This window comes from Hippocampus bargibanti, linkage group LG10 (genome assembly GCF_051943395.1).
Source record: "Hippocampus bargibanti isolate YZ-2025 linkage group LG10, ASM5194339v1, whole genome shotgun sequence".
NCBI classification, from domain to species: Eukaryota; Metazoa; Chordata; class Actinopteri; order Syngnathiformes; family Syngnathidae; genus Hippocampus; species Hippocampus bargibanti.
Window position 1 is genome coordinate 9,217,907 of NC_142743.1, and position 27,500 is coordinate 9,245,406.

Here is a 27,500-nt window from a genome sequence, read left to right on the forward strand (position 1 = left end):
AAAAACGAGTTAAAATGTCCCAAAGCTACTTTAAAATGACCTCAGAGATGGCGAGTTTCAGAAGGTCCCGCCACCTTGCTTGTGACATCGCGTGAGGACGTCTTGCCTTGCTCTAGAATCAAAACAATGGCTTCAGATTCGGAGAAGATGCTTTCTTGTTACTCATCCAGTTATGAATGATTCAAATAGTTCTGAAGAGAAATGTTTGCAATCGATTAAAGAAGTCCTTCTGTATCAATTTGAACCGCCAGGACTCCAACATAGCGTCCCAGAAAATGCACATGGCGCCCAAGCTCCGTTGGAAATGGGCTGATTTGTCTGCTGGGAATTTTCTTCTAACGTAAAATATAGCTATATGTGGTGGAATCCTTGTAAAATATGCTCAGTAGAAGTCATTTGAAGTGATTTTACAAATTATGGACACAACTTGTTCGGGGGCGTCGGTTGTCCTTTAAATGTAACTCTGAACACAGAATCATCCACAAGATGGTCTATTTTCTTAAGTTAGTGGTATGGGTTGGAGAACATAAAAAAAAAACATCCATCTATATTTATAGCCAATGAAGTTCCATTAAGGCTGTAGGTGGCATGACAAAACACTACGAGATTGCTGAAAGCTTGTACGACTTAAAGCTCATACTTTCACAGCGTTGTCAAAACAGAAGCTCTTGTACCACAAAAAAGAATGTCTGTGTGTATTTTGAAACCTGCCTGTCAAAATTACAGTCACACGCCTCGAGGAGTGACGTCATCTGGAAACTGGACCCAACTTCCCTACAATTTCCAAATGCTGAGCAGAAGGTGAATCATTGTCCAAAACTGAGAAGGCGTCACATCGTCAGTTTGCACCATATATCAGGAGACAAGGTGGAGTATAATGAGCTATTCACTGGATTTTATTGTTTGTATCTTGATATTGTGATAACAGCACAGAAGGGTGCCACTGATGGCAAACATCATATCATAACAGTGATTAACTTTTCTTTACACATGTTTTATTAGTTGGCAATATTACGGTGTTACATCCATCCAGCCATTATCTGAGCCGGTTATGCTCACAAATCTCCCAGGGGTGGGGGCACCCTGAACAGGTTGCCAGCCAGTTTCAGGGCACACTGAGAAAAACAAACATATGCGCACACATTCATACCGAGGGACAATTTTGAGTGTTCAATCGGCATGTCGTGCATGTTTTTTAACTGTGGGAGGAAACTGGAGTACCCGGAGAAAACCCACACAGGGGGAGAACACGCAAATTGAATCCTCCAACCCTGCACTTTGAGGCAGACCCATTAACTGGTTAACCACTGTGTTGCCAGTGTTCCATTAACTCATTCACTGAAGTTCCCGAATTTATTCGGGAATTGAAAATATGACGTGGAGCGCCATTCCGGAATTTGTTCGGGTTTTGGTTTTTCTTGCGGGGTTGCAGATAAAGCACTGGTCAGACCTCTGGTCCTTCCCTCCCATGTCTATTTTAGCACTTTGTTACAGCTTCAGCTGTTGTTAAAGCGCTATATAAATCGGTATGTATTGTATTGTATTTTTTTACAGCCGCCCCCATTTCAAGCTCACATAACCCCACACCAATATAACGTAGGAATTAACTGCATTGAATATTTATGTAGTCCTAAAACTGAATATTCTGTGGGTCCTGCAATTTGAGTTGAAATGACAAAAAAAACCCTGGCACTGGAGTGGACACATTTTTGCACATCGCCTGGCAGTGAATGTGTTAACGTTGTAATGACAATGACTTTTTTTTGCTGAAATAATTTCTTCCCCTGAGGGTGAAACAGTTTTCAAATAAAATCTACTCAGAAGTCAACCGGGGTCACGGGAAGGATTGTTTGATTCACATGTGACCTTGCAATGACTGTTTTACAAACAAAGTCATATGATAAAGTAGTAAAACAAAATGTCACACATGGAACTTTGACTTACTTGCCTACTATAAATGTTTTAAATGCTATAATGGCATTGTGGTGTCCGGGATTCATCCTGGGTGATATCAGGTAAAAGGCAACATGAGAGTCAGCAACTGCGATACTCCGGAGGGTGTAAGTACCCGCTTAAGCATGTGTACACACCTGTGGAGGCAAATACTGAAAGTCACAACGTGCAAAATGATGCACAATGACTTTTTATAGATATGTTTCCTACAAAATTTTGTATTTTGAAAAAAAAACCTCAAACAAACAGTAAACCATTAAAATGAGGGCAGTTCTAGTGAGGATGTGCTTTTTTTAATGCCGCAAATGGAAAGTTAGGCCGAGACACACACAAAAAAAGCTGACCATTGTGTCTGCCATCCATTTCCTCATGACCGCTTTGTTTGGTGTTTAGTGACACACTTTTTTAAAAAGTGAATGCGTTGATTGAAAGCCTCATAATTGTGGCGGGCTCTTTGTCTTTATTTATGTAAAGCCGCAATGGATGGTACTATGCAAAACACATGACAATGCAACCCTATGTTTTGATTCCAAACAAAATGAAAACGGATTCCGCCTGTGAAAAATGTCATTGTGCAAAAATGGAACAGCAAAAAAATAAATAAAAAAAATAAACAAAACAAACAAAACAGAAACATTGTCCTGATTTGCACTTTTGGGCAGTGGTTCTCAAACCCAAGTGAGATTTAAAAAAAACAGACTTCATTGACAAAGTAGCATCAACATGACCAACATTATAATACAATAGGATGGTTCAGAAAAAAAGATGGCCGCTGTTTTTATATTATTATAATCAGCTGTAAAACGTCTGTGTAAGCTCTCAGTCGTACAGGAGTGGTCCATCAATGAGAAGGTTTCTTCAGCCGTCATCTTTTGTACAGATGACGGCTGAAGAAACCTTCTCATCAATCAGCTGTAAAATAACCGTGCATGTCAACCCCTAGGCCTTCAGTAGTGCTATGTCTGAATCAATCCACAGCTGCAAGTGTGCCGTGATTTACTACACATCCACTAGAGGGGTGCCGTTGGCCAGGAAGTAACTTGTGACTTGAAGAAACTTAAGAAATACTGTCATTAAATGTTTAGAATGTTTATTATGAACATGTGGATTTATGATGTCCTCATAAAATTGCAATATTATTTGCTATTTTTGCTAGCTTCGGAGGGGTCCAACCTTTCTTAATGATGTTAATTTTTTTCTTGAAAATGGCTTTAACCGTATATATGCAAACAAATCCATTTCTTCTCCTTCAGCCATTGTGGGTTGACAAAACCGTCATTGAATCAACACAACAATATATTTGCTTATGCAGCTTGCGACAGATACAGTGAGCTAGCTCTGGCCAGTATGATCGCCACTATCGGCTAGTGATACTATGATTGGCTCGTGACTACCCAATCATGTGACTAGCCAATCATAGTTTGCGAAAACTCTGACGTTGCCATCGCCTTCGATCAGGCCTTGGGTTGCCAACTCAAACTCTGATTGGTTAAAGCAACTGTTTCATCCACAAATTTGATGCTACAGGGCCTACAGAACTGATTGTGAAGGCGTCCAGGTAGGTTACCTACCCTGGTAACAAATGATGGCTGAAACATGATCAGTTATACAGACGCTGCCCTACTTATGAAAGTTCGAGTTACGAACAATGGTACATCTGAACATTTTTTCTCTCTCTCTAACATACTGTATGTATTATTATCTCCAGTCCTCTTTCTTTATGGAGCATATATTTTATGAAATGTTTATTTTTTTGTACAAACCAATACAGGTTACTTATACAAGCCTTAAAGGACAACCGACATCACTTTTTTGTTTTTTAACTGACATCAGAGAAACGTTTTATATCATCTAAAATACTCAAAACACATAGTATGATATTTTTATTCAAATGCAAAACACCAATAAAAATGACTTAAAGTGTCCAGAATCTTCAAAAAATTGAGCTGCGAATTGGGCATTTTCAGAAAGTCTCGCCCCCAGTTCGTGACGTCACGCCAAGACGTCTTGCATTGCTGGAGAATCAAATCAATGGCTTCAGATTCGGTGAATATGCTTTCTTGTTACGCATCCAGTTATGAATATGATTCAAATAATTCTGAAGAGGAAAGCATACATGTTTGCAATCGATGAAAGAATTTATTCCGTGCCATTTTGAGGCAACATTGGGGGGAAATGTATCACCCAAAAAGAGGCAGAAAATGGCGTCCAAGCTCCTGTGAGGAATTAATCAGCCCATTTCCACAGGCTGATAAATTCCTTCCATGGAGCTTGGTCGCCCTCTTCCGGCGGCTTTCTGGTGCAACACGATGTTTTCAGACCAAACAAGGACAGCAAAATACATTGACTGCTACAATGTGTCTTTTTTCGGTCAGGGGCGTTCCTTCACTGACGTCACGTACGGACTCGTCACCAACTCAAAAACAAGACTTCCTGAATATTCAGCGCAAGTCTTAAATCGTAAAATATAACTATATGCGGTGGATTTTTTTTTAAAATACGCTCAGTAGAAGTCATTTGAAGCCATTTTACAAATTATGGACACAACTTGTCCAGAGACGTCTGTTGTCCTTTAACATACTTATATAAACTTTAAACATACTTATATAAGCCTTAAATATACATTCCATACAAAATACAGCACTGAAGCAATTTATGAACGAATTCATCTTGCGAACGACCGTTTGGAACGTATCTCGTTCGTAAATTGAGGAGCATCTGTATGCTTAAATATGAAAATACACGTCTGTAAGCAGCACAAATGGGGAAAAAGTAATGAAAGGAAGCTGAAAGACAGCTTGGAATTATTTAATAAGAATTCATGGACAAAATATATAATCCACATTAGTCTGTGATTTCGATATTCTTAGGCCAGCAGAGAAGGCCTTGCAGACCCTGACTGCCCATCATTGCTTTTCAGTATATAAAAAAAAAGAGATCAGATTTTTGAAAAGGAACCTGCCCACCACCACCTCCACCTGCACTGCACTTCTTTATTCATCTTTCTACCTTCCATGGCCCAGGGAAGTGTATAGGGAGTGGTAAAGGGAGAAGGATCTTTGCCACGAGTCATTACTTTGGGGGAGGGTCGGGTGACCCCGAGTACTTGGCAGTACCCTCCCGTCCGTCCCCTGCATGCAAGGAATGCTGCTGACATGCACTTCCAGACTTAATGAAAAGAAGAGGTTTATTCAAACGCAGAAAGCACGAGACTTTATGAAATTTGATGAATGCCAAGGGACGGGTGTTGACAAAGAATACCATTATACTATATTTTTTAGAGAGGGTGTTTTCTGAGTGTAACAAGAACAGAAAATTGATGGTCAGGATGTTTTTTGAGATTTTTTTCCTTTACTTTTAGACAGCTGCACTTTGTGGCAGCTGTCTAAAGGACACACGCTCTATTATTAAGTATACAACCTGGATCGGACATTGACTTGCACAGCATACGAAGAAAACAACATGGCGGATATCATAACATAAAATACTGACTCCATACTTTACTTTGGCATCATTTCATCATTAATCCTGCCTCTTGTTTTTCTTCCTGGTCCTCTCTACCCCCCTCCGCAATCCCCCCGTGGCTGCATGTAGCAGGGCCACAGGTTCAAAGAAGGGTACGTAGCAAAATTTAGGTCAACCATTAGTGCTGAGTTACCGATTAGGAACAGCTGGACTTTAGTAGGGCCGCTCTTTCCCCGTGTCAGTCTAGGCCAGCGAGCATGTGTGGGCAAAAACGGAGTAACTTCACCACACCCGCACATTGAATTGGTTGAATACGGAGGCGAGCGTTAGCGCTTGTGTGCAAACAAATCTCATGAGTCATGCTCTGCACACCTGCATTCATTTCCTACTGCATGGCCTGTACATTATCGCAAGCGCTGACCTATATTTGCAACCAAATTTTGAATACAATGAGATGAATGACCGAATGTAAACATTTTTCAACATACGAGTGTCACTTGACTGATTATGTTGTTGTTTTGACTTACCTTTGCAAACTTGAGATACAAGTGCTACATGGTAGCAGATGAGTGAACCAGTGTCAAAACAAGGAGCAATTAGGGAGATAAAATTAGCAAATTCATAAAAGAGCCTCCAGAGTTCCTGTCAAACTTAACATAAAACAAAAGCAGTTCACGTTGGGCATTCAAAACAATCGCATTGCCTGCACTCCCTTTATGTTAGCATGCATTGCGATATGTCATCAGCCCACAGGCTTATAATTATCATCAACGTGGTATTGACGTACCCTATAAGTAGTAGATATCTATACCGCAACAGGTTCAGATGATAATATCTTACTCACAAGTATATATTCTTTATTCTATGCATAAAATTGCTGCTCTACTACGAAGGTGAAAGCTGAACTGAGCTGAGGAATTTGTTTTGTTTGCATTTGTATTTGTTTATTCATTTATAAATTGATTGATTTCAGCCTCTCTTTGCCACCATGTCAGTCAAATTTGGGCTTTCACAATCAGTCGTGGTGGCCTATGTCACTACATAAGCAGTGGGAAAGCTTGCCAGGTAGCTTGCGTACCGAAACGTCAAATATTTATTTGTCCTCAGATCGGTTAGATAAGCAAAATAAAACACTTTGTGATTGCCAACTGTTCCCTGTGCACTAACAATAAATATAATGACTCATATTTCATTTTCATTATGACAGAAATAAAAAAAACAAAAGCATTACTCTCCAAATCAACTGCGCATCCTGTCAGGGTAGTTCTGTCTTTTGCTTTTCTCTGGGAAAACATTTCTCCAGTGCAGAACGTAGCCTCCCCATGTTGCTTTGGACAATTGCTGTGGTGCACCAGCCAAGTGTTTGAAGTCAAGTCTTGAAGGTGACACTGATTCTAACATGTCTGGATTACCCCTCGCTGGCAGCACCGGTTGTTATAAACACACACATGCGTGTGTAATCACGCACATGCATGCACATAGCAGGTGGGGGTAATTACCTGATCTGGGTCCAGTGGACTCCACCTGTCTGGGGGCCTTATTTGTAAGTATATGTTTGCAAGAGGGAAAACCATAGATTAATAGGAGCGAGACAGGAATCTTTTATACTGTCATTTTTTTGGTTCTTTTTTTTCCCCTTCAATAACACGCCACTAATACCAGCTCTGTTGGATATTTTTCCATTCTCCTTTAGGTATTCTAAAATGAGGGCTAACTTGTATTGTATTTTGGACAGCTGCCCTCATTTCAAGATCAGATAACTCCACACCCATATAATTTAGGAATTACCGTAATTTCCGGAGCATAAACTGCGATTTATAGTCACAGTTCATATGATATTGCAATAAAAAAAGATACAATCGAGACATAAACCCTGCGGTTTATGCAACGATGCGGCCAATTTATGTATTTTTTCTCACGGCCGCCATGGGGCGCTCGAGTACTAAAGGTAAGAGTGAGACACTGCGAATGTATGGGCCGAGGAAGAAGCAAGTTGACTGTAACTTCGTGTGTGAATCGTGCATTTTAAGTGGCCCTCCTAGTTCAATGGTAGTCTTTGATGACCAGCGGCGAGAAATTGTTTACCAAAACTGAATGTCTGCGAAGAGCAACTTTTGCACAAGTCTGCTAACGTATTTCTTGCGTGTCTCAGTGACTTGGTATGTTTTTGTACCCAGACCTGTTTGCGAGTGCTAACGTGCCTCACTTTTATCGGCATTTTTTCTTACCAGCCCAGTTCGGGCTGTGTTACTGCCGTAACGCATGTTGTGTTGCTGCCGCGTAACTATTTTGAAAGAAAAGTTAAGGTATACGTATTATTAAAACTTTTTCTGTGTACCGTCTTTCTTTATAAACATGTGGTTTATAGACAGGTGCGGTTTATTTATGTACAAAATGTTTTTTCTTTGAAAAATGTACTGGGTGAGGCTTTTAATCAGGTGCGGTAACTCTTTTTTCTGATGAACGAAGATTTCTTACGCTGCGTTGACTATGTAGTCCTAAAACTATGTAGTCCTAAAAAGCTCGTGTGCTGATAAAGCTCTGGCTATGGCCTCTGGCAATGTTTTTTTCTTTACCACAAGGGGCAGCATTTCCCTATTTTCCATGTTAGTACTTTGTTCCAGCTTCAGCTATTGTTAAAGCGCACTATGTATGTATTGCATTGTATTTTGGACAACCACCCTCATTTCTAGCTCATACAACTCCAGATCCATCTAATTTAGGAATTAACTCTTTTTTTCCGAAGAAAGAAGTCTAAGGTTACCTATGCTGCATTGAATGTTTATGTTGTCCTAAAACTCTGGGTCCTGCAATTTGAGTGACAATGACAAAAACCCTGGCACTGGAGTGGACACATTTTTGCACATCGTCTGGCAGTGAATGAGTTAATGTTTAGCTTTGCGAAATCGATTGTCCTGTAGCCTTTAACGTTACTATGAATGTTTATAACCAAAAAGACGTTTTTTTTAATGTCAGGACGGAGGTTTCAAGCTTTGACTGTAGATGGTTAAAAACAGCACACGCCCGCACACACTCACGCACACGCACACGCACATGCACACACAACAACGCAGTGCAGTGCTGACACACAGACCCCTTTTCTGAAACCACGACACAAAAATCTCAGGAGTGGAAGTGAGGTGATGGAATAGTACAGCAGGAAGGGAGCGGCGTGGCGACTCTTCGTACACCCTCAGACCCTTTAACAGCCCTCCCTCCACTGCCAGCTCAGCAGCGGATATGAGCCAAACCCCGAGCCCTGCAGCTGTGGCTCTGAAAAGCCAGATGGGCAAAATAATATGCGCAATCACCCAAATACACGTGGCCGGTTTTTTCCATTTAATTTGTTTTTTTCAAATGTTAACAATGCAAATAATAAGTATGCGTGCCAGGCTGCAAAGTGCATCGCCAAAGGCTCGCGGGCAATCACTGAGGGAAAACATGCCGTATTGTATGTCGTGTCTCGAGAGGCGCCAGTAATTACGGTGCCGTGACGCCTCTCGTGCCATGTCCCTTGCCACGCCTTTGGTGCAAAACTGTCGAAAGGGCAGACTTTTCCGCAACGTAACACTCACAATTAACCCCGCTCACGCATATATGAATGTACAGACTTGCAATTTACTTGGGAAAAGATGAGAGAATGATACCTTTTTATAGCACAATTTATGTGGATTTCTGCTTGTGTGTGTTTTATTTTCTTCCACATGATTGATGGCAGAAACACAAGGCGGTTCGCTTGAAAGAACTTTTCCTGTTCATAAATCAACTCAATGGCCGATAATGGATCCGATTTTTCACAGATTGAAAATGTTCTCGTCTAGTAATATGACATTTGCATTATTTTTCCATTCCTCATCCCTCCCTAAATTATAATAGTCAGGAATCAGCCATCTCAATTATTTATTTATTTACCAGTTTATCCATTTTTATCTAGCTATCTAGCTACAGTATCTAGCTATCTAGCTGCAGTATCTATCTCTATATATTTATGTATTTATTTATTTGTGTATTTGTTTATTTCTTCAAATGTTTTTGTTGACCTGCAAAACGAACAGTGCAGTTCACAAAATGTGTCAGCCTCGGCGGGGTGTGTGTGTGTGTGTGTGTGTGTGTGTGTGTGTGGGGGGGGGTGTTAATCTGCCTCGCAGTTCTGATGTTGGAGTTTCGACTTTTTGATTTCCTTTGTCGGGCTGGCAAGTTCCACTTGTTTGTTTGTGTTTTCTGCGGTTAACTGTGGCTTCCTGCACTGCATTCCCAAAACATGCTAGGCTTATTCAAAAGTCAAAGTTGTCTAAATGGGGGGTTAGAATTTCAAAAGGTAAATTTAGGGGTTTTGTTATTCTTTTTAAATACAGTTATTTCGGCTAAGAATATTAACTAAAATGTGAAGAAGAAGAAATATTTATTTGGCTTGTATACTTCAGTCAAGTATGGTTACAAGCTTGCAACTGATGTGATGCAGATTTGTACCTGCGGTTAATTCTAAATTTCAGTCCTCAGTTGGACTCCACATTGGATAAACATAAAATGGAAAATATGCTACGATTAAAAAGGCCAAACCACACATTTCCAAAGTCAATAATCCCAAATTGTAATGACACGATCAGACATAAAACCTTCACTCAGTAGCAACGTGACAAATCACATATAAGTTTATGTCAGTTCATTTGCAAACTTTGGACTTTTTTTATATTTTGCTTTATTAAAAAGCCAATTGTATTTGTAGGGTTGTTCAAATATTGTCAGAATATAGAAAGCATAAAATAGATTAGCTTGCATTGAAGTGGACAAAAGAGCATATCAAATCGGAACATGGACCTTATATTCATCGATTTAAAGTGTAGATTCACATCAACGGGTGGGTGGCCTGTCACCATCCTTCTCCGCTTCCCACCCACAAATAAAGAGCGCCCCGGTTTGCATATTTATAGGCAGAATGTTTGTTGTTCGAGACCCGCTGTTTGAGTGTATGAATTAGCTCAAGTTCTCCAGTTGCCATGGTCACGGATACGCTTGTTTTATTTCAGCCGTTTCAACCTCACGTCAATGCACAAGCTGCCCCCAAGGCTTCCTTGACCCTCAATTGAGGTGTTCTGTTTTATTTTGTGTTGGTAATGTCCAACACGACAACCCCCTATGAACCAAAGTTCAACATAAAATGCCTCTGAATGGAAAAGACATCTGTAGGCTTGTCTCTAAAAAGGGCTGAGAGGATACAAGACATATGTCAGTGCAACATGGTGTTTGTCATGCGCACAGGTGGAAGCAGGATGGAGTGACTCTGGGTTCACTGCGGCACCCTGACCTGAAGAGTAAACGAGGTGAGGAATGCAGGGACTTGGAAGGAGGGTGTTTGGGGGCTGCAGGAAATCAGCGCAGGTGTTACATGCAGAGACAGGATCTGAATCCATATGCTATAACCAGGACACAAAATAGCTGGCCTATTCAAGAGGTGCGTACTGTGTGAACTGAAAATAAAAGGACAAACAAGAATATCGGTGCTTTGTTGAGAGAGAAAATTCTTAATTTGAGTGAAGTTTTTAACTCATTCACTGACAGACGTGCAAAAATGTGTCCATTCCTATGCCAGGGTTTTTGTCATTGTCATTTGAATTCCAGGACCCATAGAATATTGAGTTTTAGGACAACATAAACATTCAATGCAGCATAAGTAACCTTAGACTTTCTTCTTTCATCAGAAAAAAAGAGTTAATTCCTAAATTAGATGGATCTGGAGTTATATGAGCTAGAAATGAGGGTGGTTGTCCAAAATACAATGCAATACATACATATTGCGCTTTAACAATAGCTGAAGCTGGAACAAAGCACTAACATGGAAAGTAGGAAAATGCTGCCCCTTGTGGTAAGGAAAAAACATTGCCAGAGGCCATAGCCAGCGCTTTATCAGCACACAAGCATGAAAACACAAAGCCCGAACAAATTCGGGAATGGTGCTACATGTCACACTTTTCAATTCTCAAATAAATTCAGGGGTGGCAGTAAATGAGTTAAGGTGGTATGATTTCAATGTAGTAAGTAAGAATGGACCCTTGTGGAATGCCACCTTATCTTAGTTCACTTAGACTCTTTCCCGACAATTGAGACAAAGTAGTCTTTATATATCAAGAAAGATTTCAACCGATTTAACACACATTGCCAGGAAGTCACACCCATTGTTTTAGTCCATCAAGCAGTGTGTTACGACCAACTGTTTCAAATGCACAACTGAGACCTTACAATAACAAGATGGTGGTTTTGCAGTCATCGTTATTGAGCTCTAGAACTCAGTCTTTAATTGTCAAATTGCTGAGGTGTGGCTGAAAGCCAGATTGAAATGCATTAAAGAGATTAGGTAGCATCATAAACAGCGAATCTGTCATTACTTCTGAAGGTGATGTATCGGGGAATCCCGCCCCATCCCTTGTCAATGATATTCATAAAAAAGACATACCAGAAACGTGTTGCTTTTTAAGTATATTGGGCTTCTGAAAGGACTGGTGCTAAATAAGAAATGCGGAAAGGCAGAAGGAAGTTACAAATATAAAGTAGATGCCTTTTTAGCATACTTTCTGTTAGCTGGGATACTTTTTGAAATTCAGATTAGTTTCAGAAGTTTGTAAACATATAAGACAATATACCAGCACATCCGATGCGTCCATTCACTTTGCAGATGACGAGAGGCTGGTTCAACATTGCTTCCGAGCTTTATACAATACTAAAATTACTACTGGATGTCCGGGCTGTAAGTTGTCTGAAAGTTAGAACACACTGTATGTCTGTCACCAAACAACAGTCCAGTCATGATTACCGTAAATAGTTATAGAAATAAAGCCTCTGGGCCATGAATATATATACATAAAAAAATAAAGGACAGTCAGCACAGTGATAACTGAGCATGTGACAACATAATCTTATAACGCAGCACTCGTTCATAGCACGCCATTCAATAATCTTGACAGCACATATGTCAGGATCACGGTAAAGTGTGGGCCCCATGTGTGTGTGGGTGTAGATTGTCTCACTGTGGACAAACCTTGACTGACTCAGCCTGCGGGAACATTTCCAGACAATTACACCTCTGGTATTTCTTTAGTGTATGATAATGTATGAAACACAGGATGCTTAAGAAAATGCTATGTGCGACGAACGCAGGCTAATAAATTGCCATAAGTACACTGAGGAAACTACGGGGCGGATTGCATCACACTAACACTAACACTAACACTAACACTAACACTAACACTAACACTGAAACAAAAGTTGTGACTTATTAATAATGTCAAGTGGGAAACTACACTAGCGACCCCAGTTTGAGACAGTTCTTGCTAACATACTAGTGCATGGCCCTGTTCAGTATACACTTGTCCATTATGGATGGAAGAAATGTCCATTCCTGAGGTACCTAAAACGATGACCGCCCTGAAGTCATGAAGCGAACTGGACTATTTTTTCCATTTAGTTTTTGTTGTTGTTTTTTTATACTAGCGGGTGCGTACAAAAAACATAAGCACACATCTGCATTTAATGGCAGCCCACCTCACAATCTAATTTAAAGAACGCTTGTCCTCTTCAGACTGAGCTGAAGCCTATCCCCACTAAATCTTGGCAAGAGGCAGGGTACACTTCAAGACTGGTAGCCAGCCAATCGCAGGAAAGGCAAACCAACTGGTTTAGAGGTAAAGATGGAACAACATAAGGAGTAAAATAGAGACAGAGGGTGAGGGAGGGTGCAGTCCTTTGGCAGCCAGGCCCTGGGCAAGAAACAGTACAAGGCCTGAGCTACTCTGATCAGAGTGCATTCAGATGATAACACCTATAAATAGAAACATTAAAGGGGACTGGGATAAAGGTTTTTCCTCTCAAACGGTTGCTTAGACCTTTGCAACATTTACAGAAAATTACCACTGCATTGGATCTCTTACAAAAAAAATTAAAAATAAAAAATTCACACTATGGGAATTTGTAGATAAAAAAACAATCATTGGAATTTCAAAATAAAATCGACTGTTGTCATGTCAAGGATTCATACAATCTGTTTCCAGTAAGAAGTTCTTTTTAATTTCTGGTTTTCTCCACTTTATGACATAATTTGCCTGCTATGTGTCGATTTTACTTTCGCTTAGCAATTAGCGTGGCTTCTCTGTTTTTCTTTATCATCTGGAACAATGATACTTGTCAAAAGATTGGCTTATTTGCTGCCACTGAGGTTTTGATAACTAACTTTGTTAGTGTTTAGCCGCATTAGCGAGGTAGCTCAGCTAGCAGGCTGCTGCCATCATCAAACTTCCAAAACTCCAAATGTGGGTAATGTGAGCACTTTGCCCCATGATAATGTGTCTCTGTTCAATCCAGGCAACTTTTGGGGACCATCCTGGTGGTTGATTCTCAGTCAAAGCATTTAGAATTATTGACGAGCCGCAAAATGCTAATTTCTGACTCAAGGGCTGTGTTGCGAGACTGCCTATTTTAAGCCCTGTCTTTATCAGTCGGAAAAACATTTGTTTTTAAATTGATTATGTTTTTTTCAGCTCAGGAAATGTGACTCCCAGAGTGAAACTGAGTTGAATACAACTAAATCCTGAATTCCCATATATGAATATAAAAGGTCGTGAAATAGCCCGATATAATGCAAACGTTATATATATATATATATATATATATATATATATATATATATATATATATATATATATATATATATATATATATATATATATATATATATATATATACAGTGAGACCTCAACTTACAAACTTAACTGGTTCCCAGACAGAGTGTGTAAGGCGAAAAGTGTGTATCTAAAAAAAAAAAAATCCCATAGGAAACCATTTAAATGGGAATAATCCGTTCCCGGGTTTCCATAAAATATGCTTTTCAACTAAATAAGCCTTAAAACTACACACAACATACCTTATTCTATATATAATAAATGTGCTATTGTATTGTAATGAAAGAAATACACTGCATTGTATCATAAAGTCACTTTATTTATATTTGTGATGGTCACTTATGGCTTGATTGAATGGCGTTGGACGTCGAAGGTCAAGGGGAATTGCTGTTTGGAGAGAGAGGCGCATTACATGAGGACTGTAATTAAATAAATAAACTGTGCTGTAAAATAACGTTTTATTTATCTTTTTGATGGTCGTTGATGGCTTATGGAAGGAGAGTCACCTTCCATAAGGACTGTTGGTAACTTAACCTCTGGTGCTGTTCAGTCGTGTGCTCCCGCCGAAGATCACTCCGCCAGCCATGGTGGGTGTGTATTATGAAAATAGTGCTTATTATAAGGTTTAATTTTCATAAATTTGACGTTTGTAAGACAAAAAGTTTGTATGATAAGGTGTTTGTAAGTTGAGGTCTCACTATATATATATATATATATATATATATATATATATATATATATATATATATATATATATATATATATATATATATATATATATATATATATATATATAATGTTATATAGTCATTATATAAATATGCCTCCATAGTACCATATACTATGTAAGATGAAATATTGCTAATCATGTCCTGAGAGTTTAGTTTTATTTTTGATTAACACTTGTTAATGTCATTAGAAAATTTTGCGGTAGTTAAGTTTATAAAAATAGTGACATCAACAGCATGAATCACAATGGGCTGTTGTTTCATCCACCCATTTATTTTCTGCTCTATTTATCCTATTCTGGGTAGAAGGGAGTCGGCAAATTACACCCTGGACTGGTCACCACTCAATGACAGGATACATATACTGTAGATCAGTGATTTTCAATGTATGTGCCGCGCCCAAAACCATTTACGATCTTCTTTGTGCCATGACTTTGTTGCCATTATGGTTGATTGTCAAAATCATTGAATTTGCCAATTTTAAGTCTCGGGCTGAGCTTCGGCTTGGAGAGTTCCTTTCGAAAGTGAGGTACAATTTATGTCCCCGGAAGTGCAACGTACGAGTCGATTAGTAGTGTTACAAAGCAACCGAGTGGAATCCCGTGCTGTATATTTTGTCCATAAGCAAGGTCGTGATGGCCGTTAGCTTCGCCCGGTTCGTCGTAATGAAGGCCTTTTCAAAATTTGATGGGAAAAATCTGGTGTCGTTTTAATCCATCCATTTTCTAATCTTCTTATCCTCATAAGCAAAATCAGCAAATGGAAAATGAATTATGAGAAATTGCGACTATGAAATATGAATGTTATAATGGTGAAAACATACATTATTATGAGCTTTAACTGTACTGGCATCAATAGTGGTACTCTAACTCAGTAAAGAATATAGAAATAAAATAACATTTTAAAGAATCACTACCCGAATACGGTTCAGTTGTATTTAACTTTTAAGTACAGTTTTCCTTTATTGAAGCAGAGACTGTATTCAAACTGTGCATAATGTTTCAGTGGCTTGCATAGTGAATTTATACTACCACTTGGACCTGCTACACAACTGTATTTTAACTCATTCACTGCCAGACGTGCAAACGTGTCCACTCCAGTGCCAGAGTTCTTGTCATTGTCACTTGAATTCCAGGAGCCACAGAATATTGAGTTTTAGGACTACATGAACTTTCAATACAGCGTTAGAAATCTTAGCATGTCTTCTTTCATCAGAAAAAAAGAGTTCATTCCTGAAATATATGGGTCTGGAGTTATATGAGCTTGAAATGAGGGTGGCTGTCCAAAATACAATGCAATACAGTAAACTCTTGTTATATCGATATTCTCGGGAGTCGTAAAAAATGTCGCTATAACCGTACTGTCGATATATCCGTCCTGCCGAACTGCATTAAAAAAAGGGGGGGGGGGGGGGAATACGTAAATGGGGGATCTTTGATATTATGGCATGTAATTTTATCATTGGGTTCATGGATTGCGTATCGAGCATGCTTTTTGTACAGTCGTGAAGTGAAAAATAAACTTTTGCATAACATAAAAACGTCTTTACACTTTTTTAATGACTATTTCCTTTCAAAAATGCAACATATGCAAAATCCTCACGTTGTTCTATACACACGAAACCACAAACGCCAGCACGTACAAACATATGAAAAACAGTGATTGTTGCAAGCGATAAAGATATCTGAATACAACACAATTAACGACATGGATGGAAAACAAAAACTGCAACGTTTACATTACTGACGTTGATGAAGTAACTCTTTCGTAATGGAGGATTTGCTCCTTGTTGGATTCTCCTCGACAGCCACTATTGCCTTGTACTTCGTTCCGAGATCACAATTCTTACGTTTCCCCATGGTTGAAATTGGTGTTGAACAACAGTACTGTATATAAGCTCTGCTGCGCCTTTTTTATTGTGCGTATGACAGTTCAAAACACGGAAGCTGACCAAGCCACGTGACCAACGGCACGACCGATACAGATTTCGAGAATGGTGGTACTGTATAGAAACCCCTAAGCAAATATCGATTCACCTTAAGTATCTTTTGTATCGATATAAACATAGCAAAATGGCCGGCAGGAGATGAAAAAGAGCACCGTAGTAACCGGATTATCATAATAACCATGAATCGAACTAAACAGAACTAATTATACATAAAAAGACTACAAATATGCACGGGAGATGAAAATAGTATCGTAATAAGCAGTATTATCAATATAACCGATATCAATATAACGACACTTTACTGTACATACATATTGGTTTATATAGTGCTTTAACAGCAGCTGAAGCTGGAACATAGCGTTGACATGGAAAAAATGGAAATGCTGCCCCCTTGTAGAAAAGAAAAAAACATTGGCAGAGGCCATAGCCAGCGCTTTATCGACACCCAAGCATGAAAAACAAACTCTTGAAGAAATTTGGGAATGGCGCTCTACGTTATATTTTGAATTCTCAAATAAATTAGTGAATGAGTTAATGTTGGTCATTATTGTAGGCCAGGTGAACCATTACACTATCGATGGCTCTATCAATTAAAAAAAAACATAAGGAATTAAATATAATTTGAATGGAAAATTTGTCAAAGGTTCTGACTGAAGTCACTGAACGAAAAGTTGACGTCTCATGTCAACCCTTGCGTGTCTGCTCAATCAGCATTTGCTGACCACAAAAACACACTTGGCAATGTCTTGACGGAGATTATCATTAAAGTGTGTCTTTACCTAACTTCAGCACATGTAGCACATCTTTAAAAGAAGGCATACCATTTTAACAAAAAAGAGCAGTGGTTGACGGAAAAAAAAGTTAACTCAAACAAGATGTTGACTGCTTGCTTACATAAACAATCCATGCGAGGTCGATGCCGGCAACACTCGATTACGCTGAGGTCAGCAAAGTGCAAGACCTGGGAGGACCTGCGCCTCGCGTGACACTGTGAACCTGTGGCCTCCCCGTAATCTTAGATGAGCGAGTCATGTACAGAGTTCAACGACACACTGCGCCCACGTTCCTGCATATGTGCGCCTTTGATAAGAGAAGGCTAGCGCGTTGCATAACTTGTCTATAATTACGGCTGGAATAGCGTTTTACATGCAGGGCAAACAAATCATCTGGTTTGACAACTTAAAGCGCAATGCATTTGGCAGATGTGCGCATATGCGTATGAATATCTGCTGTTGTGAAGATCGGTTAAAGCTGAGTACACACAGAGTGACAATCGGGGTGAATTGGAGAACTTTTCCTCCCTTGTGTTCACACTCAGCAAAAGCCAAGTTATGAAACGTCTTTTAAAGATTATTCTGAGTCATTCTCCTGTCGTGTTTTAAGAAAGGTTTGTGTTCCAGATCTATTGTCAATTTGGGAATGTTAAACCCATTCAAAATTTCCGATCATAAATCCTGATGTGTGTTGTTGACCGATTGTGATTGTGACGTGGAATTCAATGATCGTCAATTGCCAAGTAACCAGAATTGTTGAACCACACCAGGGGTGTCAAATTCATTTTTTGCCGTGGGCCACATTCCTCTCAAGGGCCGTTATGAATTTGGAGAAACAATTAAAATGTTTCATCTGCTCCACATATTACATACAGAGCACATAACAAATTAATGAATAACTAGTTTTCAAATTTCAAGTAAAACATAAGACCTGTTAATGTGGTTTACTTACATACGATAATTGGAAATTAAAAAAATTAAAAAAGCATAATGGAATTTGGAAAAAGTTTGATCTGCTTGTGCAGGCCGAATAAAATGATGTGGCGGGCCAGAATTGGCCCCCGGGCCTTGACTTTGACACCTGTGAACTACACCAATTAAGCTTTTTTTGTTGCTGTTGAGTGTAAACAGTGTCGGACATTCGCCAAAAAAAATCAATAAGAAGAGTTCCCGATTACAGTGTCTTTCACAGAAATAAATAACACCCTGTTGTAATCACTACATTATCATGCTAGCCAATAATAATAAGATAAACTACTCACCTGGAGCTTGGATAATGTCCCAAATACTATGCGTGACGATACAAGTCGTCAAAGTCACATTTTTTGATCTATGCAAATAACTATTAAGATTTACCGCATGATTTTACACTTGACTGTTGGGAAGCCACTCTAGATTCCCAACATTGTGTATACAACCACTTAAAGGACAACCGACGTCTCCGGACAAGTTGTGTCCATAATTTGTAAAATTGCTTCAAATGACTTCTACTGAGCGTATGTTACAAAGATTCCACCACATGTAGCTATATTTTACGTTTTAAGACTCGCGCTGAATATTCCGGAAGTTTTGTTTTTGAGTTGGTGACGAGTCCTCACCCTACGTCACTGAAGGAACACCCCTGACCGAAAAAAGGACACATTGTAGCAGTCCTTCCATCACGTCAATGCATTTTGCTGTACTTGTTTGGTCTGAAAACGTCGTGTTGCACCAAAAAGAGGCAGAATAGGGCGACGAAGCTCCATATAAGGAATAATCAGCCTGTGGAAATGGGCTGATTAATTCCTTACACGGAGATTTGTCGCCATTTTCTGCCTCTTTTATAGTGCTACATCCCCTCCCCATTGCCTCAAAATGGCACAGAATAAATTCTTTAATCGATTGCAAACATGTATGCTTTCCTCTTCAGAACTATTTCAATCATGTACATAACTGGATGAGTAACAAGAAAGCATATTCTCCGAATCTGAAGCCATTGTTTTGATTCTCCAGCAAGGCAAGACAGCTTGGGGTGACACCACGAACAAGGGGGACCTTCTGAAACTGACCACTTCCGGGTTCATTTTTTTGCAGATTTTGGACACTTTAAGTCATTTTTATTGGTGTTTTGCATTTGACTAAAAATATCATACTGCGTGTTTTGGGTATTTTAGATGCTATAAAACGTTTTTCTGATGTCAGTTAGGAAACAAAAAAAGTGATGTCGGTTGTCCTTTAAAAAGCCATATTCCCATGGTAGTGGTCTCCTTCAGGGTTAATACTATTGCATCATCATAAATGCAGCTATATGTCATGGAGAAGACAGGCGCAGCATCGTTGCATAATATGACCTACTTCTGAAATTCTGTACATTGAGTATAAAGCAAATGGCGGTGGGTTAAAAATGTCAGAGCCATGTTCAAGAAACATGGTTAGTTCGTATTTGCACACTTCTCATGTTCACATTTATCAAGATTAACAACATGCAATTGTCCCTGGCCTCCGAATAGTCTGGACAAAAAAAAGCCTAAAGCTACAACCTAAAAGTATTTGGTCCTCATTTGTTTTTTCTTGACCACTTTACACGAGGCGCTGAGATTTTCTGAGACGGTTCATCAACAATGTGAAGCACCATAGGCATCTGCCGCCCAGAGCGACCCACATTCAAACAGGCTCTCGTGCTGAGATGTTCCGACTCTTTCAATAATCTGTGCGTGTGTGCGTGTGTGTGCGCGTGCGTGCGTGTGTGTGTGTGTGTGCGTGTGTGTGTGCGTGTGTGTGTGCGTGTGTGTGTGTGTGCGTGCGTGCGTGTGTGTCATTTTGTCATTTGTAAAAAACTCCCACCATTCTTCTGCATGCTTGTGATACAGCTCAGGCTTGAGCAAACATGATGTGAGCTACACTCCAAACTAGACAAAAATATTGACCTTAGCTTACAGTGGTTGCTGACCCCTTCATTGCTTTGAGATTTAAATCAACCAAGCACCCGAAAATAAAAATCCAATGTCATCTGGAGTTTTTTCCACATTAAAAAAGCTGAATTCATTTGTGCTATTTATTCTTCACATTTACAGTGCAGCCAATTAAAAAGCATTCTGTCAGTACCAGGAGAGACACAGCGACTTATACTGCCTCTTGGTGCATTTTTATTATACATTATTTTCTCAACATCAAGCAAAATAACAATCGATGCTTTTCATTTAGCTCAGGGCACTCATAGAGACCACATCTCCATTTCCACGAGCCTCACACAGGATATTCAAAATAAGATGCGTTGCAAATGAATAAACTATTCCCTCGAACATACCACCTTACTACACACACTTAAAAGATAGAATTGTTTTACATGTGTTTATATTTTTTGTAACTTTTCAGGCTTAGCGGTTTCCTTCCGGTCTATAGTCAAGCGCAAACTAAACTCCTCAGAAGTTTGGTCACCAAAACAACTGAGGTGGCCAGTTCAGCTGTGAGAAACGCCCATGTGAGCGCGTCACACCAATCACGTGTTGCTTTTCTTTACGTCACACCAACCATGTGGAAGAAGGCGGGCTGTTGCTAGGGTATGTTCCCGGTTACTCTAAACGCTGTCGAGCCAACCAGATTCCATGTTTCCACTTTCCTCTCGCTCATTGGTTGAAGTGAAGCCTCAAAGCCCGCCTTAGTTCTTTCCCCATTGGACAAGAATGACATCATTCACTTCACCGAGTTAGTGAGGTGCTCTAGATTGTTGCTACTGTAGTTTGGAGTCGCCAAGACTCAAAACTGTTACTACCCTCGTACACACACCGGACTGAACCATTTTTTGGGGGTTCAACATTTCCATTCCAACACTTTATGTAAACTTGTCTATTTAGTGTCTCCTATTTGTTTTTGAGACAAAAACAAGATGGAACTTAATTCGCTTCTCATTCTGCTGGAGGCTGCAGAGTACTTGGAAAGAAGAGACAGAGGTATTTGAAGCCAAATTGAAGCGATGACAGCAATTATTCACGTTTTTACTGCAACCAGAATGAAGTCCTGACTTGTATAGCGTCTAATGCTTGACACTAAAATGAAGTTTGATATAACATTTTGGTGGTGCAGGTATGATGTCACTGTATGGACAATAGGACGTGAAGCAAACGATAGGTGCCAACTGGTCCCCGTGTTGTTTAGTTGTTAATCCTTTTTAAAATTGACGTGTACATAATAGAAATACGAATTTTCTTCCTCTATTCTGAGAAACCCGTGGTATTATGTGTTTCAGAATGCTATTATTTTGGAGGAGAAATTGGTAAACAACAGTGACATCAGCTTGTAACATCATGACAAATGTAAAAATGACGGGGCGTCTGTGTGTGCGTGTGTTTGTTTTTCGGCAAGACAATATTACGACTCATTGACAGCTTACGTATTTACTCTATTCTGCATCACTTTAGCAAAAAACACGCTTGTATTTGTTTGTGTCTACAGAGGCAGAACACGGATATGCCTCGGTTTTACCGTACAGTAGCGACTACTCCGGGAAGAAGACAAAAAGCTCAACAATAAGCCGAAAAAGTCCAAACAATAGGTATATCTGAGCGCTCCTCTTCTTCTGTTTTCCTTTTTGTCCTCCTTCGCATGTTGGTGTGTGTTGCTGCTGCAGGCCGGGGGAGAGGGGGGGGGGGATGCAGAGAAGGGGAGGAGTTGATGTTTTTCTGCACACTGCCATCTCTCTGCTGCCTGGGGCTGGGCTGGGCTCTCTGTTTTGGTTTTTAATAAACACTGCCACGCGTACACTGTCAACTCTAAATGGGCTAAAAATGCGCTCTACAGCCCCCTTATTTTTACACACCCATACGCCTACACCTACTCTGACCCCGCACTACTTTAATTTCCGCAGCTATGTGTGTGCAAGCTGAATTCAAGTCCAGTCCTTTGAGGGTTAAGGTGGTGGGGGGAGTTGAGAGTTTGTTGATTGTGTGTTCCGACAGTCAGCATTTATCCTCCCGTCCTCCCTAAATGCATGTGTTGTCTCTAAAATAGATAATCAATTACCCCACATCAAAATTCCCCCATATCCATATATGCTCCAAAGTATACATACCTCTGTAGAATTGTGAAATATTGACACATACAGTAAAGTCTCGTTACATCGATATTCTCGGGAGTCGGAAAAGATACCGATATAACCGGACTATCGATATATCCGATCCTGCGGCATGTAAATTTTCTCCTTGCGTTCATAGAAATAGTAGCGTAATAAGCAGTACTATCGATATAACCGATATCGATATAACGAGACTTTACTGTATTTGATAAGATTATTGTATTTCTCTTTAATTGTCAACATGTGTCACGAATGAGAATGACTTTTAACTCATTCACTGCCAGACTTTTGCAAAAAAAAATTATCCACTCCAGTGCCAGGGTTTTTGTTATTGTCACTTGAATTCCAGGACCCATAGAATATTGAGTTTTAGGACTACATAAACATTCAATACAGTGTTAGAAACCTTTGACTGTCTTGTTTGATCAGAAAACAAGTTATTTCCTGAATTATATGGGTCTGGAGTTATATGAACTTGAAATGATGGTGGTTGTCCAAAATACAATTCAATACATTCATATTGGTTTAACAACAGCTAAAGCTGCAACAAAGTGCTAACATGGAAAAAGGAAATACTGCCCCTTGTGGAAAAGAAAAAAAACATTGCCAGAGGCCATGGCCACCGCTTTATCTGCACCCAAGAATGAAAAAAAACAAAACCCGAACAAATTCGGGAATGGCACTCTACGTCATATTTTCTATTCCCGAATAAATTCGTGAATGAGTTAATAACATGTATGTTTAGTTCACTCAATAATCTTAAATTGGCCATGAGAATATGAAAGTGATTGGTTGTTTGTGTATAGTTATGAGTGTACCTCACTGCTCGCCTGGCGTCAACTGGCAGACATAAAGGATAAGCTGTAACTGTTATACAAAAAAAATGATTCTTGCATGCTGTCGCTTGTGTTTGTATGGGTTTCGCTCACTTACTCCGACTTTTGACACGTTCCAAAAACATGCTTGTTGGGATTTTTGAAGACTCTAACTTGTCCATAGGTGTGAATGTGTCTACGTGTTTATTCCTTCTCTCACCCAAAGTCATCTGGGATAGTCTTTTTGTTTTTAACATTCTCGAATCACCCTGTTTGAAAGCATACGCGCACACAACACTACTGTTGCACTCGTAGTAGTGTAGTTTCGTCCACATGAACCTGCAAGCTTCGTCCTACAATCTATGCTCTTCCACATTCCTCTGGGACGGTCTAACAGCATAGCACAATTATGTGCGCAGCTGGGTGAGGGGCATGCATGGCGAAGTGGCAGGTGGGTGTGGTGGCTGAAACAGACTACCTACAAACACCAGCTCACTCGCCCTCGTCAACGCGAAAGGGAAAATTTCAGGGAAAAAAAATCACTGCCAGATGATGTGCAAATATGTGTCCACTCCAGCGCCCGGGTTTTTGTCATTTTCACTCAAATTGCAAGACCCACCGAATATTGAGTTTTAGGACTACATAAGCATGCAATGCAGCGTAAGAAACCTTAGACTCTCTTCTTTCATCATAAAAAAAGTTTATTTCGATCTTACTTGGTTGTAGAGTTATCTGCATTGAAAGTGGGGGCGGCTGTACAAAAGATAAATGCTGCCCCCTCGTAGGAGGGAAAAACATTGCCAGAGAGGTCTGACCGAAGCTTGAAAGACACTCCCCACAAGAAAAAAACAACCCAAACAAATTCGGGTCTGGCGCTCCATGACATGTTTGTCAATTCCCAAATAAATTCGGGAATGGCAATGGGACTTGCTAATGACTTTAAATAGTGAAGTCAAGTTAAAAAAATATTTTCAATGTGTTTTATGCGAACTAGTCTAAATTGTTCTGAGTTGTGATAGCAACTGTGATGTTGACAGCAATAGTCAACAGCAATAGTCGAAATGGTGAAAAAACAAGTGGAATTTGCTGCTTAACTCATTCACTGCCATTCACAAATTTATTTGGAAATTGAAAATATGACGTAGACCGCCATTATCAAATTAGTTCGGGTTTTGTTTTTTCATGCTTGGGTGCCGATAAAGCGCTAGCCATGGCCTCAGGCAATGTTTTTTCTTTTCCACAAGGGGGCCCCTTTTTCCATGTTAGTGCTTTGTTCTAGCTTCAGCTGTTGTTAAATCTCTATATAAACCAACATGTATGGGTTGCATTGTGTTTTTGACAGCCGTCCTAATTTCAAGCTCATGTAACTCCAGACCCATACAATTTAGGAATTCACTCTTTTTTTCTAATGAAAGAAGAGAGTCTACGGTTTCTTATGCTGTATTGAATGTTTAGGTAGTCCTAAAACTCAATATTCTGTGGGTCCTGGAAATCAAGTGAAAATAACAAAAACCCTGGCACTGGAGTGGACACATTTTTGCATGTCTGGAAGTGAATGAGTTAATTATTATTATACAAACTATTATAGTAATCAACATGGTGTGTTGAGATGTGTGAGACTGCTTAGAAGAAATTATTTAAAAAAAACGTTTCAGTCGACTTCCCTTTTCAGAAGACAATAGTTTTTCTTTGCGTCACTATACAGATGCCTTTCGTACGACGACACAGCTGTGGGAACCACTGCTTTGTCAGAAAAAAGAGCCCTGAAACCGTTCGCCAAATGTGAAAGGACTTGTGTGCCTGTGACCACTCTACACTTTTGTTGTCCTGTTTTTGTTTTTATTGCAACCGTATCCATGACAGCCACATCAACAAGAAGACTCGCCGTGTCCTTGCTGTTCCCGGGTCGGCGTATCATAACTAGGGGGGGTAATGGGGGGGGGGGGGGGGGGGGGGGGCAGGGGGTCTCCTCGGAATAACCCTCATGCTGTGCAATTCTGCAGCGTCTAGGCCTCCAGACGTCTGAGGGGCGTGTTGTTATCCACACGGGTGTACCATCAGCATGCATGAAATTTGTTTGTGTGGGCAAAGTGGCGGTGGGTGTCCTGAAATGACACCCTCAGACTGTCAACTATGATATTCTTGTCTTCACCAAGCTTGCATTTTGTTGCCAGAGTGTTCGGTGTGGTCTTACTCCGTTTTGAATTGGGTCCAATTATAAATTAAGTGGGACACTGACTCATTTCTGTAATGTGAGAAAATTCAATTGGGAGCAAAATAGCGGATTCATTTTCCAAATTCGTGATGTCGTCTGCGTAAACACGCACATCATACTTTGAGACTTATCTTCATCTTTTTTGTCTGTTTTCTTTCAGATCGTCACACAACGAGCTAGAGAAGCACAGGTAGGGCTGCATTTCAGGTTCGACTGTGTTTCCGTGTTTTTTTGTGTATGCGTGTGCGTGTATCTCTTCAGCCAACAGTTGCAAGTTACACGTATTACAGTCAATTAGATCACTCCAGGTAGGTGGCAGGTGCCATAGATGTGTTTTACTAAGAACTGCAGATTGAATCAATTCAATTTTTTTGGTGTGTGCTAAGCAGAAAACAAACAGATCATAAGTTCTTAAAAGACAACCGACGTCACTTTTTTGTTTCTTAACTGACACCAGAAAAACGGTTTATAGCATCTAAAATACCCAGAACACGCAGTATGATATTTTTAGTCAAATGCAAAACACCAATAAAAATGACTTAAAGTGTCCAAAATCGGCAAACAATTGAGCTGCGAATTGGGCATTTTCAGAAAGTCCCGCCCCCAGTTCGTGACGTCACGCCAATACGTCTTGCATTGCTGCAGAATCAAAACAATGGCTTCAGATTCGGAGAATATGCTTTCTTGTTACACATCTAGTTATGAATAGGATTCAAATAGTTCTGAAGAGTAAAGCATACATGTTTGCAATTGATTAAAGAATTATATGTGCCATTTTGAGGCAACATTGGGGGAAAATCTCTCACCCCAAAAAAAGAGGCACAAAATGGCAACCTCCAGTTGCCACCTCTGCTCCCACAGGCTGATAAATTCCTTATATGGTGCTTGGACGCCCTCTTCTGGACTTCTGGCGGCTTTTGGGTGCAACACGAGGTCCCCAGACCAAACAAGTACAGCAAAATAAATTGACGTGATGGAAGGACCACTACAATGCGTCTTTTTTACGGTCAAGGACGGTCCTTTAGTGACGTCACGTACGGACTCGTCACCAACTCAAAAACAAGACTTCCTGAATATTCAGCGCAAGTCTTAAAACGTAAAATATAGCTATATGCGATGTAATATTTGTAAAATACGCTCAGTAGAAATCATTTGAAGTCATTTTACAAATTATGGGCACAACTTGTCCGGAGACGTCGGTTGTCCTTTAAGCAGTTGGCTATCATGGTGATAAGATATCTTAAGATAAGAAGATATCTTGGTTTCACTTCCTTGCATGGAAATCAAGGTAATCCTGTAATATGTGTAAATCTAAATGGTGCTCCATTGATGCGCAAAATGAAGTCATGAAACTGCATCTATTCGTGCTACTTCTTTTTTTACGCCAAGATCAAGCCCGAGCTGCTTTCATTGACTCTTAAGAACAAAAAAAGCCTGGCCAAGAGGTCTGTGTAAGCTCTCAGTCGTACAGGAGTGGTCCATCGATGAAAATGTTTCTTCGGCTGTCATCTGTACTTAAGTATAGATGACGGCCGAAGAAACCTTTTCATCCTGGCCAAGAGGATTTAGGAAACAGCTGATGTGACTATCAACATGTGAGCTGAGGCAGCAATGGGTGTGTGAGGTCGAGTGTTTGTACGCGTATGTGAAACACAGTCATCCACGTTTTATGTGTCTGTGAGTGGACGTGCCCAACGGAGGAGAACATGCATGGGCATATTTCACCTCGAGACAAGACAGAGAAGTGTGATTACGCTGCAGATGTTGAGACACAAGGATTACCTCATGTTCGACCGCGGGTGCGGTTATGGACAAAAGCTATATGACGTCCACACGCAAGCCAACCCATACCAGTAATAATACCCCTTTAAAAAATTCCTTATC

At 40.0% G+C, this 27,500-nt stretch overlaps 1 protein-coding gene across 1 annotated transcript in view; it reads left to right on the forward strand.

Annotated features, from left to right (window-relative positions):
• Positions 1-21,235: 21,235 nt before the first annotated feature.
• The window catches only part of mxd4 (MAX dimerization protein 4), a 41,581-nt gene continuing 35,316 nt past the window's right edge, over positions 21,236-27,500 (forward strand). Inside the window, exons 1-3 of the mRNA XM_089006263.1 lie at positions 21,236-21,465; positions 21,968-22,067; positions 25,777-25,806. Of these exons, the coding sequence (XP_088862389.1) occupies positions 21,402-21,465; positions 21,968-22,067; positions 25,777-25,806 (194 nt within the window). The 5' untranslated portion in view covers positions 21,236-21,401. The remainder of the gene's footprint in view (positions 21,466-21,967; positions 22,068-25,776; positions 25,807-27,500) is intronic.